This window comes from Corapipo altera, unplaced genomic scaffold (genome assembly GCF_003945725.1).
Source record: "Corapipo altera isolate COAL_440 unplaced genomic scaffold, ASM394572v1 79, whole genome shotgun sequence".
Classification (NCBI taxonomy): Eukaryota; Metazoa; Chordata; class Aves; order Passeriformes; family Pipridae; genus Corapipo; species Corapipo altera.
Window position 1 is genome coordinate 4,393,589 of NW_020884927.1, and position 15,131 is coordinate 4,408,719.

At 36.4% G+C, this 15,131-nt stretch overlaps 1 protein-coding gene across 3 annotated transcripts; it reads right to left on the reverse strand.

Annotated features, from left to right (window-relative positions):
• On the reverse strand, positions 1 to 13,694 carry UCHL5 (ubiquitin C-terminal hydrolase L5). Of its 3 annotated transcripts, none has more exons than XM_027658543.1 (10): positions 13,589 to 13,694; positions 9,995 to 10,078; positions 6,127 to 6,252; positions 5,979 to 6,040; positions 5,769 to 5,899; positions 4,374 to 4,437; positions 3,223 to 3,325; positions 2,710 to 2,820; positions 2,447 to 2,545; positions 1 to 610 (listed from the first exon to the last, which is right to left on the reverse strand). In XM_027658543.1, exons 4-10 carry the CDS (start codon positions 6,038 to 6,040, stop codon positions 566 to 568), a joined length of 615 nt encoding a protein of 204 aa, XP_027514344.1. In that variant the 5' UTR covers positions 6,127 to 6,252; positions 9,995 to 10,078; positions 13,589 to 13,694; the 3' UTR covers positions 1 to 565. The 3 variants fall into 3 exon arrangements, with proteins under 3 accessions (XP_027514344.1, XP_027514342.1, XP_027514345.1); XM_027658541.1 differs by having other exon boundaries at positions 2,710 to 2,823; XM_027658544.1 differs by lacking the exon at positions 2,710 to 2,820.
• Between the last annotated feature and the right edge of the window lie 1,437 nt (positions 13,695 to 15,131).

Sequence of the window (15,131 nt, forward strand, 5' to 3'; positions counted from 1 at the left end):
TTTGCCAAAATAAAAATGGGAATATTTATTATCTTTTCTACTAAAGCAATGCAGTTCTTTTAAGATTATACATTGGTCTTTGCAAATGTTTCTACAGCTAAATTCATACTTTTCAATTTCGTAAAAAAATTAGACACATACTTCATAAAAACAAAGACACAGGCTATGCCACTGAACAGCTGGAAGGTATTGTAACTGTTAGTAGGGATGAGCAAAGGAAGCTCATGCTTATGCTTAAAACTCTGGCGTTTGTATCATTATATGTTCAAATGGGACAAAATGGGTACGTTCTCCTTGCACATTTTTGGGTCCACTTCCCAAGTTTTCAGCAATCAGACAGACTGTTAAATACTGAATTTGAAGAGAACCTAAACATTGCTTAGCAGTACTACATGCACAAGATGCAGGGGAAGGAAGGAATCAGACCCGTGCATACAGTACAAGACAAAGTGTTACAACTGTCAAACGTGCACTGGACAAAATTTGAAGTTTATGAAAAGTTTTATTTGTAGTCATGAAAATAGTTTCAGAAGCAAATAACTGTATGTATTATGCAAAGTCATCTTCACTTGGCCTCCTGAGCTTTTTTGGCATTCTGTTTTTCTTTTGCCTAGAAAACAAAGGGAGATGATGTCAAGCTCTGAGAAGACAGATCTTTCTGAAGCTTTGAATGACTACTCATTACATTCCTGAATGTCAGAATATACTGTAAAAAGAAACATTGTAAATGTAAATTTAAACCCTTCAGAAGCATCCTACTACTATTTTACTGGGTTCATATATAAAGGTTTTTAAGAACAGATGCAGGTTTAAATAAATAATATAAAGGAAATTAAGATTAGGTGGTTTCTATGGGGAAAACAAGAGGAGGAAAAAGCACTATTTTTAAAACATAATTTAAGCCTTCATTTTTCATACCATCATATTAATTTCATCTAACATAAAAATAACTCTTCCTAATGAAAACATTCCATGTCATAAGGAAACACTGCATTCAGACACACTGACTTCAGCAAAACTGAACTCTGCAATGACCAAGATCTTAGTGTTTTAGATCTTTCAGATGAGTGGGAAAAAAACCCAGAAGAGTTCCTATCAGGATATTTGCAGACAAATTCTGATATAACTTGTATCAATTACAAATGGCTCAAATTGACATGGAACTAGCATTTTTTCCTTATGGATTTAGTTAAAAGACAGGCTGGCCAAGAAGAAGGGGTAATTCAGAAGCAATATCAGCCAACTTTCTGTCAAAATATTTGTTCATTCTGAATCAGGCTGCTGCTTGTATCACTTGTTATTGAACAGAAAAGTATCTAGTTGTGTGATTTAGAATTAAGATCTATCACCAGCTGCTCAGGTCCACTGGAAATTTGCTAGTAAAAGCAGCTTGATGGTCTTATAAATGACTCCTGCCAACACGAAACTGGATTAAAATTCCACACATTACCCAAAGAAGGAAAAGATTAAAAACTAGAAGTTACTGTCTTGTAAGCTACAGGCTGGCAAACGTACCTTCCTAAGTAAATTCAGCTAAAGAATGGACTCATTAAAATAATATATAGCTCTTTTTTTCATTATAATAATACAGAGATCCTTTCTCAGTGAGTTCAAGACCAGGGACACTGCCTCTGGCACATGAGCAGATATGCAAACCAGCACTGAGCTCAGTACAGCTCAAGTACTCGACCAGCCAGTTTAATAACCTTACCAGAGTGACAGACACTCTTTAATAATTAAGCTTTAATACAAACCTTAACCGTAAATCAATGTTAATAGCTAAACACCTTGAAAAGGGGGAAAGTAAAGCCCATAAATGAGCAGAACAGGGAAAAGGAGGGAAAGAATTCCCAGCTCCAGTCCCTGTGCCACGGCTGCCACCTGGCGGTCACAGCCCGGTACTGCACCGAACTGGGCGTGGAGAGTCCGCAGTGGCCAAAGGGACCGACCGCCGACGGTGCTTCGGTGCACATCCGAACACTCTGCGGCTCAAAAATGGATATCAGGAATGATATGGGGAACTCCATCACATACTAACCGAAGCTACGTATCATAATTTTAACAGGATTTTTAATTATCCACGCAGAAAAGCCCAAATATTACGTTTCTTGTATTGCAGCATCTTATGCCCTGTAATGTGATTTAGATGATATTGAACTGCCTCTTCTTAAATCACCATCAGAAAAATTTGTTTAGTTTATTAAAGGGGAGACACAGTTTGCCTTTGCCTAATACTGCAAAGTTGGTTTGTTCCACAATCTCCAATCTGCACTGAAATTGTGCCTCTTGAGAAGAGGGTAAAGTAGCAGTACACATGAACGTAAAAAACGTGGTCAAATATCTTGGAATCATAAATGTCATGGGTTTGTTTATTTAATTTTACATGGAAGGTATGAAGAATTATAGTAATATACCGTTTCTTAAAAGTCAGCTAAAAAATACTCACTTTTTCTACTAATGGTATTAACTGCTGGTGCTCTGCTAGAGTCTTTAATAATTCCATGATGAAAGGCAGGTAATTATGTTTTCTTCTAATATTTTCGATCTAAAAATAAATTAAAAGCATTAAAGTATTATTATATCGCTCAATTATCTTCTAGTCCCCATCCTGTTCTTTCACATTAATTGCAGCAGCTCCCATAGAAACAAAAACCAGCTTTTTCTTACAACTGTTGCAATAATTTCATCAGAAAAGCAAAGGCTACATACCTTATATCTTTTTAATTTTTGGTTCTCTTCTTCAATTAACATCTGGTATTTTGCAACTTCTGATTGTATAGAACTTAGCATATTACTACTTTGATCTGTATCCATAGGCTCCTCCTTCCACAAAACAGAAAAAAACCTAAACTAAGTCTTGTCTTCAGAATATTTCTATCACAGATTAGGGTATCACAGTTATAGCAACATTCCAGGAACTTCCTCAGTTAGGTATAAGCAGAGTAGCTCGGGCACTAGGTAAAGAACAATTCCAGTGCCACAGCAGATGAGTCAAGACTGAAAGCCACAATGACATGGTCACACCGGACCCAGTGCTCAGCTCAGTTCACTGGGAAGCAACCAGAGCTGCAGCAGTGACTGTGCACAGGGAAGCAGTAATAGCAATCCTTCCCTGCTTTTTTTACTGATATTCCATTTGGAGCAAGGAAAGGAGGTGAATAGTAAAGCAAACACACAGAACTACTAGAGAACTACTCTAGTAATGTAAATACCATGGCCTACCTCTGCCAGCTGTTGCTGTAACTCTGCAATCCTCTGCTCATATATCATCTTCCTGTCAGACACAATAGCCATCAGGTTAAACCTTATCTCACCTTCACTGTATCTAAAGGAGGAACAGAAAAACAAAACAACAAAAACAACTCACTTTCAAAATTAGTCACTAACATGACAATTCAAAAACCTCCTCCTCTATTTCATTAGAAGGGAATGCATTTCACAGAAACAACATTTTAAATGGATTTATTAAATCAAGTTCTAATTTTGCTTCAAATGAATTCTACCCAATTTGTAACTCCTAATAACCTCCTCTCCCCAGATATTACTATTCCTGTCTGTGGTCACAAAACATAAACACTTAAAACAAAACACGATACAGCTGACAATAAAACATGCAGAAGACTGTTGCATACAATAGTTTTTACTTTCTCATTACTATTACTTGTTAGAAAACATGGGAGACTTCTTCATACAGTGTGAAAAGTATATTCAACAATTAGACTAGTAGGTCTTTCAGAGTTTAAATTCTCCAAATGCAATTTGGTAGTAATGCTTTGCTTATTAAAAAAAAGTCTTCAAGCAAAACCTTTTAAAGTAATTTTCTAAAACCGGCATAAAATCAACTTAATTTCTAGCACATTTAGGGTTGCTGTTTGGAGTCAGAGTCAACAAGTAGGAAAACTTATGTAGTATGTTTTTCCAGTTTAAATTTCTAAAACAAGCCACATACCAAAGAAAATTCTGTTATCTCTAAATCCCAGCTGTATGGATATGGTTACTATCTAGTACTTCTAAGTATAAGCACGCACTCAAACTTTATTCATGGTCATGACACTCTTAGTTTTCACTTGCAAAAACCCACAGCTGTTTAACAGAGATAATAATCTTGCTCTTCTTTCTCCAGAGCACTAGTAGGGTCTCTCTTTACTACACAGATACCTACTTTGATTAATTACACAGCAGTACAGTGTCTCACATTTATCTCATGTTGGGCAATAGGTTCTCAAGTCACACAATGATATGCATATAAAAATGATGCATAAGCATAATTCCTTAGAAATTCAGTTGAAATTCTTTAACTGAAGGAAATTAGGAGTAAGGAATTTTAAAACCCACAGAAGGTGCTATATTTTAAAAGCATCATGACCATTTACTTTTGTATGCGCTTCTCTATGACAGGCCGTACAGCACTTATCCAGTCATCTTGGTTGCATGCCCCTGGGGAAAAACAAAGAAAAAAATTAACCATCTTGGCAAAATTTACTGCAAAGTCAAGACTTGGATAATTCAGGTGTATGCAGCAACTTCCAAGTATGTAACAAGTTCTTCCCTAGCAACTGCAGTCTCAAATTACACAGGTGATTTTTCAGGAGGTAGAAGACATTTTATTAATTACAATATTTAGATAATGCAGTGACCAAAGCAATGGAGCGAAACTAAATTTTAAGGGCATAAGCATCTAACAATTTATTTTGTTGATAACACAAAACAATAGGGCAGGGGGAAAGTATGTTATGGAAGATTTATACGAGAGGAAAGAAGTTAGTTGGTATGACAACATTACAAGAGACAGCAAAAGAAAACATTATGGATAGCTACAGCTGTCTGTTTAGTATTAACTCTTGATTTTAGTCTCTGTAGATGAAATACAATGTTAAAAAGTCAGACACAGAGAAAAACCATAAAAGGCTATATGATAGATAACTTTGAGATAAACGAGAGAATAACTAAAGGTGATTTCCTAAGTTGACAATGCCTCTTTAACAACTTCAAGACCTTCAAGTAAATGAAGAGAGTCACGATCTTGTGACCACAAAAATGATGTTACTGGTAGGTCTGCTGACTGTACACTACCTCTAGACTGACTCAAGACAAGCCATTTAACAGCAAACCATTACTCAGCCTAAAAATAAAATATAACTGTCAACAAAAGTGGGAAAACACTTTGGAAATGGAGTGTGGAACACACTGACATTAGATCCAACATGAAAATACAGACACATGATAGGCACTGTAGAGCTTTTCAAGACACAACACAGCACAATATCACCAAGCTAAGAAAGATCACAAACCAGGAGCAAGTCTTACAGAGAATAAAACTATGCTGGAAGTAACTATTTTTTTTTTAGAACCATTAGGAAAATAATTGTTATCTAAGAAGAAAGAGGGCAGAGTGCAAACACAAGCACATAATGTAAAAAAAGTGTTTGGAATCAGCTGTGTACATGCTGCCAGTACGTAAACTTCTCTCTTGCAACAAAACTATCAAGGTATTAGAATGGATTGCATGGCCTGTTAATTTGATTACTGAATGAAAGAAGAGATCATAAGAAACATGGAGGAAGCAGGAAGAAAGCTGTATTTTCAGTCCAACAAAACTAAAACAATATAAATGACTACAAAGAAATACAAACCTGAACTGCATATTCAGAAAACTTAAGATATTTTTTATTTTAATAAATAACTTGGTTTGAGCCTATAATATCTGACCAATTGTTCAAAAAGCTATTGTTACAATGAAAGATGTTCAGAAAAAAACCAAATGTTACCTAAATCAATTGGTCCTTCCCTTAAGCCATCCAGCTCATACAGACGACCATTAACAGGAACGTAGCTCACAAAATGAAATGCATCCTCTTCCTTTGCTGAAGACTTTGCATCAAATTCAAACATCTGTTGCCTGCAAAGAGAATTTAAAAAAACCCTGAGATTAAAAAGAATTTCCTTCCAGTTTTGCCTAGATTTAAAACATGTGTTACCTGGCAAAACTGTTGTGAACTTGCCGAATCACTTCTGAGTTGCTTAGTGCCAAACCTTTCATCTGAAAGGAAGTAACACAGTGACTGTGAGCCAGCACAGCTAGAACACTGTAACACTTAAAAAATACAGAAAACGGTGGGCACTTACTGCAGCATCAAAACTTTGTGAAAATTCCTTAAATTCTGACAAAGTCTCTCCTAGATGGATGTCTTGATGAGCACAATTTAACAGCACACTTATTATGGCTTGAGTTGCACAAGCATTATTAATTACCTAGAAAAAAGGATTGAGAACTTGTTCATCATCGGTGATAAAAACTTACTTTAATCTGGGCAACATTTTTTGTTACAAACACACACTTTCTGTGCTGCATCATATTACAAGTTCACTCTAAAACAGACTAGATTTGTTGCCTGAGTAGCTGCAGAAAAGCTTTTGCTGTAGGAGACTAGTAAAATGAATTCTGGATGGCTGCAATGTACAATTCATTGATAAAACTGGTATTGCACAGTTCTACTTAGAAACTGTAATTCTACTGCCTCGACATCTCCCTAAAACAATTAATGAAGGGCACAGAAGAAATGTAGAAAAACACATAAAGTACTATTCAAAGCAAGCTGCCCAAATTGCATTATTCTATCTTAAAAAAGTCAACTCTCCCCCCAAGAAACTCCTTCAAATAATCAGAATTCCTACCAGGCACAGCAGGCCAAAAAAAATTAATTTAGAGCAATAAAGCACATTATGGAACCTAGAACTTTTATTAAAAGGTTTTGTTGGACAAAAGAATTTCACATATTTCAGGGATAAACTAATAAAATTTAGAAGTGTTCCAAGATGTGAAAATTGTTCAAAATATAGTTTGTTGAATACTATAATAAGCCATATGATACTTCAAGATTTTTCATTTTTTTCTTAATTTACAATATACCTATCCTTTTCAAGCTAACATGTAAGATACTAGTTTGACACTTACTCTTCAGTGTTAAATATTCCATTTTTAGAAAATATAAACAACCCTCTTCACATTACAGCCATGTTTTTAATGTTGTTTACTAATACCCAAACTAAACCACAGTATTTTAAGAAAGAGACTACAAGAATTATTAAATATAATCTGAGATTTAATTAAAAGCAGAGTAATCAAAAGTTATAAGACCGTAATAAAAGAAAGACTTTATATTAGTGTTTTCTCAGTGAGCTGTAGGTTAGGAAAAAGTAAGGTATCTTTAGTCTATGACACTATTCTGCAATTGAAAATGCTACTTAAACCATAGGACTAGTAGAGAGGATGTGAATTTTGTATTAAAAAAATGAAAATTAGTTGAGGGCTGTGAATGTGAAACCACTTCCAACAAGGAGAAGGAAAAAAAAGTGAGAAAACCTGACCAACCTGTTTTACAGTCAAAGCTAGTCATAACAAAGGAAAACCTACTATGTTAATAATATAAGCCACATTATATATTCATTTTCTATACTTCAGGGTGTTCTTAGTTCAGATTATGTTTGTATGCAGATGATAAAGGAATAATAAAGCACTCTTTAATATAATAAAATTACAATCTAGTTGACTTAAATGGTAATCAAGGGAGTCAACTACACGTGCAGAGAGATTACAGCAAGTGAAACTCAGGTTAAGCAAACTGCAGGTACACAAGCGAGGGCTGGAGTACACACAATTGCAAAATTAAGAACGTAGGAAGAAAAGCCATCAAAGGCAGTGAAATAATGAAACAGAAGCAGAAAAATTCAACACACACCGCCCCGCTACCAGAATGGCATAATTTGAATTAACACTGTTACATAGGAAAAGGAATCAAGAACTAAAGAGTCTCTCAGATATGACTACAGAATGTTATCAGAGACAGTTGTAAAAGCAGCACTAGGATGAAACCAGAAGATCCCAAGCGGATCAGAGTGGGCTAACCTGACACAGTGGTTACAAACGCTCCAAGCTGAGAGAGAAAGGAGAAAGAAGGTAGGGACAGCTGTGTTGACAAATATTAGAACAGTGCTGCTACAACAAAGGGAGGGTCACTACAGCAAACTGTACTTGTTAAATCCTGACTAATACAGGACATTATAGAGAGAGACAGGACTAAATGGCAACCACTTTTGTTGAAAAATCAGGATGGAACAATCAGTTGCTCTGGTAAAGATAACTCAGTAATGGCTTCAAAAAAAGGGAAGGGAAATTCAGAGACATTTTGTGCCTTAGAGGCAAGATCAATGCTGAAACTGTGCTTACTAGCTAGATACAGGAGCTTTAAACAACAGAAAAAGAGGAAAAATTAGACTTGGCAGGCAATTCGTGGGCTCATCAAATACTGAGCATAAATATGATTTTGTACTTCAGCTACAGTATGAGTTGTGTCTGATGAAGTACATAAGGACCAAGCTAAACAATGTCTAACTGCTAGAAAACAATATACAGAAGATGCAGACCTGAGGCCAGTGGCCTCCAGTTGTTGAAATGAAAATACATTACAAAAATGCATTATAGAACTTCAGAAAGTGAGAGGCAGGAGGTAAGGAAAGGGCAGCAAGAACGGTCCTGTAGCAGAGGAACAGAAGCAAGTGCAGGTGATGCACATAAAAATCCAGTGTTCCTGGATCTAGATGACATGGGAGAAGTACCAAGGTGGAACAAGGAGGTACCTGGCTAGTGGCAGCTCACAGGCAGGGTGAAGAGTGCAGAGTGAGGAGGATGTGACTGCAGTAGCAGATGTGGACAAGTGCAAGGTTTACTGTCACACAGGCACGATGCCATCAATGCACACAGCCAGGCCAGCACTGGTACACACACACAGCTACTGAGTCCTTCAAGGGAAACTGCTCAGGATACAGGTATATGCTTTAAGTTGGAGAGCTGGGTATTTGAAAGATTTTTCTAGCAAAAGTATAAAGAGTATTTAATAATATTTGAAACAAAATCATAATATACATATGCAGCTATGTATCAAGAGAAGATTGCCACATCACCCAGTGAAACTCAGCTTAAAACAAACCAAGGAACCACTAGAACAGGCTACTCTGGCACACTCTTCAAGATGCATTACTTCCTAAGCATGCATCTTTCTCTAGGGATCCAGTCTGAGTTTCTGGATCAACTTCAGGCTGAAGCACTTTAAGGTCTCGAAGCACATCTTCCATCTAATGGATTTTTTATTTTGCTTTTCAAAAAAGCTGTGGAGAACCCTGTGCTGTGGTAGTATAACCACCAAATCTCTGGGGTTTACCTACTAAGCATCCCAGTGGTACAGAACAGTTAGTTTTACAAAGCTCAACATGAAAAATTCAGCATTAGCACAAAGTTCCACAGCTTATTCTTGTCTAAAAACAAAGTTTTTAAAAATTTTTATTTCCTTGGAGTAAGGATATAATATTTTTACAGTTATATTCAGTTACTGAAAATCTTTTCCCGATTTGTTTAATGTCTTGCAAGTTGTACTTAGAAGTTATCTGATATCCAAAGTCTAGCTTTAACATGGATATCTGGTCTATCTTAATGTTACCAAACCTGAAAGAGTCAAAACTTGAAATCAATTAAGTACTGGAAATGCTAAAATACAGATGCTTCCCTCAGTGGCACAAAGACAACTGAAGACCAATGTTTTGTTATTAACAGTATTGTTTATAAGACCCTCCTTCTGAAGATATTCCCAATTAATGAAGTTAATGTTCCATCATCAACCAATGCAAAATAAAATAAATACATGGCACCAAAGAAAGGCATTTTATTACTTTAGTAATAAAACCTGAAGAGTTTATTAAACTAAAAAAGTGTAGTTCACAAGTCTGCAACAATGGCATTCATTTTTGTCAAGAGACACTTGCACTCCTGCAGTGCTGAGCACAGAACACAGCTACTCCAAGCAGTGCAGAGGGAAGCTGAATACACTGGGGAGGCATAACCATGTAGCTGCTGCATGTCAAAATAACAGCAAGGGCCCACTTAAACAACACAGAAATCAGGAAATTCAGAGTTAAGGCTGAAATTGTATCCTTAACTCACCTCATTGTGCCTAGGTATCCTAGCTCAAAGGGTATGTAAGATCATCCAGAGTTCTGTGGCCTCAAATAGAGGACCAAATCATACCTAGGCATAACAGGGAGGCCAAATTTAACATGAGTGCACATAAAAGTGACCATTAAAAAAACACCTTTAATATGCATGCATACCAGACAGACTTTTAAATTCAACCCCCAAACATAATCCTGATTTAACTGCGAACAAGATCTAGTTGTCATTTGGAATTCAACTACAACATCAGTATGAAAGTGGAAATAGTAAGATGTGTGCATGCACAAGCTTCTTAGCAAAACTGTGTTTCCTAATGCAATTTCAAAGATGTTTTGCTAGACACAGTTTGTGAGCTGTAGCCTTTTACATCTAACTAAAGTTCCCCCCAATTAAACAAATTTTAAGATGGAACGTTTAATTGAATAGAAACAGAGTTATGCTGTAATAACATCAGTTATTTCCTATACTCAACTATTGTTACATACCAACAGTAACTTTGTCTTTCTCATACAGGATTCAGGATTATATTTTAAAACATGTCTGCAGTAAAACGAATTGTACCAAATCTCTTCAGATGATAATATTTAAAAGAAGAAAATGTATGGGAAAGGAAAGAGATACAAAGACTTTCTCAGATTTTTAAGGCTCCTTTGTCATGTCAGTTTTGAAGACACAGATCAACAGAGCAAACACCTTAAATGTCAAAATTTTCCTAACAAATCTATTTGTTCTGGGACTCCAGCCTACAAATGAACATATTGTTATTTTACATCATCATTTTTCTAATGAAGAAAAAAAGTCTTCTCGAAAGACCTCAAAGCCACCACAAAATTTGACTTAAAACATACACAGAGAAAATAAAAAAAAGACATGAGCCCAGCTGAATGAGGGCTGGGAGGACTTGCTCTTTCACAATAAAAGTATTTAATATTAATGCTCATCTTCCTTGGTGTTCCTGGGTGACTCAGAAGAATTCACAGACTATGGCCTCAAGAAATGCAACCACCTCAGCATGACCAGAGAAAAACTCCCATTCTCTCTCACTTACCTGTTACTGGCTTTGTCCTGTCCAGACTCACTGGACAAACACATCTCACAATACAGCAGGAGACCAGCCCAGAAAATATGCACAGAGCATCTACAGAAAACTGCTGGTTGATGAGCTGCAGTGGCTCACACAAGTTCAGTGAGTAGCTGAGCCATTGCAAGAGAAGAACAGAACCACAGCATGGAAAGGAGACAGGCTGAGAGGACCAAGGCATTCTGCTCTCATCATCACAAGATCAGACAGTTGCTCAAGAAAACCCTACAAGTCCTCAAAACATTGCTTGTCAAGTTTAATCTCTAACCAAGGCTAACTTTCTTCGATGTGAGAGTCACCGGAGCTAAACTGGTATTACAGCTCCCTCCAAAATATCCAAAGTAGTTTTTTTCACTTATCTGTTGGCTTTTAATACTAATTTCTTCACAGCTATTTCACTAGTTGTTCAGCCACAGTGCACCAGTCCAGACAAAGCTGAACTGATATAAACCACAAGCATATGTATGTCTAGAAGAAAAACGTCCTGGTTTTGCTAAGCCACTGCACTTGACTGACAGACAACACTAAAACACAACAAAGACACTAACTTGAAACTTTTTGCAAATTACTTTTGAAACATCTATTCCATGTCATCAAGTGGTGTAACCAGGTACTACTGTTTTAAGAGTCAGTGTTTCTAGAAATTGCTTTCCTGCTAAAATTAAGAGTCACTCCACTACACTCTCCTTAAAGGCAGAAAGTGAAGGAAGCAGAAGATTACAAAGTTCCTACACCTTCACAAAGAGGATTCAGGTTTAAGAAAACATTGAAATACAAATGTTTCAAAGAAAGCTACAAAATAAAGAAGACTTTTCACTGTTAGCCTTTAACTTTGTGGGTTTTGCTCTCAAGTCTATCATTATCCACATTTTTTAATGTAAGTTCTGCAATCTTAAAGCTCAAGAAAGTTCCTCTTAGCTTAGTGTCAAGCTCCAAAAAGGGAAGTGAAGAGGAGGGGAAAGGCAAAAGAAGCAGAGCAAGCAGACAAATGCTTTTAAAGTTTTCAGCACTCACAAGAACAGCAATTCTGGCAGACCCTCAACTACCGACAGGAAACAAGATGAAGTCCCTTGAGTGAGGGAAAATTTACCTTCATCTTGAGAAAAAGAGCAACTCAAACCAAACCCCACACCCAAAAACCTGTCTCTGGCTTCATATCAGAGTAATTTCCTGCTGCCATGTAACTACCCTTCGAAAGTTTTATCAAGGATTTTCCTGAGCTTCTTTGCATTATGGCTATTCTGCAGCCACAGCCTATGATCACCAGCGGTATGTTTGATCAGGTAGAAGTCACAACTTAAACCACTGTCTATCAGAGCTGTCAGACTATAAAGACATCTGACAAACCACTGCTGATCACTGTATCATAAAAATAGTGGGCAGTGCTTGGCAGGACTCAAGAGCTGCAGCAGGGGAACAATGAAGAAAATCGGTATTAAAAAAGACCAAAGAATGAAGTCATCCACAATAGCATGAAACAGTAAGGTGATTATAAAATACAACAGAAGCACAGGTATAGAGTGGCCAGGACAGCTATTTCCACTGTTTTCCATATTTCTGTACTTTCAGCTGCAGGTGTGTGGAGACTTTTTATATCCTGAAATTTACATACAAAACTCTTCTGCCTTTGTGGTGGGACATAAAACAACAAAAAACCCCAACCAGGGGAAAAAACTCTCCAGCAAATAGACTATGTACAGTCTTCATAGAAAGCCTAATATTTTGCCTTTTGGTATGAATGGTTGGTAATTAACAAACATAGGATTACATTTCCTGTTTAGACTTACACTTATCACTGTTTCATAAGCAGGTCTTGCAAAAGATCTAAAAACATTTATCAAATACTCCTGTTTTCGTTCTGGTTACTTTCTCTTGCTTTTCTTGCTTGCCAACAACACACACACACGGTCTGTCAATGCTAACAGAAAATTTCAGTACTATTTGGTATTTAATAAAATACAATGGTTTACATCAGCAAAACCAATTTTTCCTGTAATTTCAAATTTAAACTCACCTTTCTGATTTAAATACTTAAAACTTGCATGCCAAAACAGTCTGCAAACCCTTAAGGAAAGTATCATCCTAGAGCTATACTTCCCCAGCTGCAGAGCATTTGAGAGACTCAAGAAATAAAAACAGGGCCAAAATAAACATTTATTTCAAGAAGTTGTTGAAAGTGGTTTCAAAAAAATAATTTGCTCATTCTGCTGAGAACATGTATCAAGTCTTTATTTACTGCACAGAAGAGTGAGTTAATCTGTGGGCTGACAAATAAATAGGAGCTTTATTCTTCCATGGATGGTATTTTTGTCTTAACATATCAAACTGATTTGCTTTGTTAATCACCTTTCAATACACAGTTCTTACGCTCAGAATTTGTTGAAGTCATTTCACCTTCTAAAGTGTTAATTTTTGTGTTCATATTAACACAAAGATGGTTTATTTTTCAGTATTAAAAGCTATGATTCATGACTTATTTAAGAAAATTACTGAACTTGCCATACCTGCTTAGCAAAAAATATTGTATCCAGTCTGGAGTCCTGAACAACAGAACCTGCTGGTTCCTCTCCAGGCTGCCACTTGAAGAGAAAAATTAGCCCATGTACTGGCCTGAAAAACAAAATTGATAGAAAAGAGATCACCTGTACTGATGAAAAGTATTGAATCCAGAAATCTATACTGTAATTTAAGTGTATGCTGGTATGGTAATTCTGTTCACTCTTTACAAACACAGGGAACTTGCACTGAAATTTTCAGATGTGGTCTTTTAATTGGGCAGAAGACAATTCAGGCTTCCTTCTGTATAAGTTAAACAAACCCAATTTAGATTAGCATTCAGCCTGTAACTTAAGTCAGGGCCAGTTTTCCTGGTTACTGCAACTATTACAGCTGCACAACTGTCATCTGAATTGGTTAGTGATAAATACCTGTCAAAACGTTTGTCAATCCCATACAAGAACAGGAACTAAAGTTTTGGTAATCCTTCTAGACACAGATGAAACATTCAAAGAGAAGCTCTCATGAAACTTCCAGTTTTCTACTAAAAATACATCATGCTTTTCAGACTGCACAAATTGCTGCATCATCTGAAAGGTTAATTATGCAAGAGTGGGATATCCACACGGGACACAGCAGTATGGTCCAGGTTAGATGACATTTTCCTCTTAAAATCTTGTCTATTAATAAGGGTAACAATGCATCATGGACAAAATGGTAAAAGAATTAATGTTGCCTAATGAGAACAGAACTGCTCCATATGACACCAGTTGTTCTCAGCTACAACAAGCCCATTTGCCTTCACGTACATATGGAAGTGGCTCTGCAGGAAAAACAAGTTACAGAGGTACATAAGTACAGTAAAGTAATTTATTTTAGACAATAGATGCAATATCGTTAAGGGAGGAAGTAAGGAAAATAAAAGCAAGGAACAGAAATTTGACACAGAATTTGTTAAAAGATATAATGCAAGCTAATGGCAAAATCATTAGCAATCTATTTCCACATTCTAGCCACTATTAGGACCTCTCTCAAAACCTGGAAAAGCTAGATTAAGGATCAAGGCATTAATAAAAAGCAATTTAACTGTCAGGTATTTCATTAAATCAAAATCCTACTAAACTTCTGTGGAAACCAAAGGAAAAAAAACAAATTCAAAAAACCCCAAACAAATAAGCCACCAAAACCACACCTGAGTTTTGTACACATTCTTTCGGTGATTTTAGACAAATGCAAATAAAAAGATGTGCCTTACTTCAGTTTTTCAAAGTTCTCTGGTTCCAAACTCCATATTTCTTCAACTTGTGCTCCTCTACAGCCTGAAACAAGGAAAAATACAGATTTCTTCAACTAACCCATTTTAAAGGGATGCAGCCACTAAACAAAGACATATGACAGAAAATACATAAAGACACATGTAACACTTACAACTTGTATGTCCAGGTTATGGATAAGTCTATCTATGGGCTTTGCATTTATGAAAGAAGCAGAGGAGATTAAAATGTCTTTGGTCACCTCGTGTCCTCCACTCAACTGAAAACAACACTGTTT

Bases quoted from the DNA above. Each gene is read 5' to 3' on its own strand.
- UCHL5 (XM_027658541.1), bottom strand. From the start codon at position 6,040: ATGAAAGGTTTGGCACTAAGCAACTCAGAAGTGATTCGGCAAGTTCAC. The intron at 4,438-5,768 runs GTAACATTTGGT...GTTTTTCCCCAG, and splicing joins GGAAGGACCAATTGATTTAG to GGGCATGCAACCAAGATGAC. The intron at 2,824-3,222 runs GTAGGCCATGGT...GTTTTGTGGAAG, and splicing joins TACAGCAACAGCTGGCAGAG to GAGGAGCCTATGGATACAGA.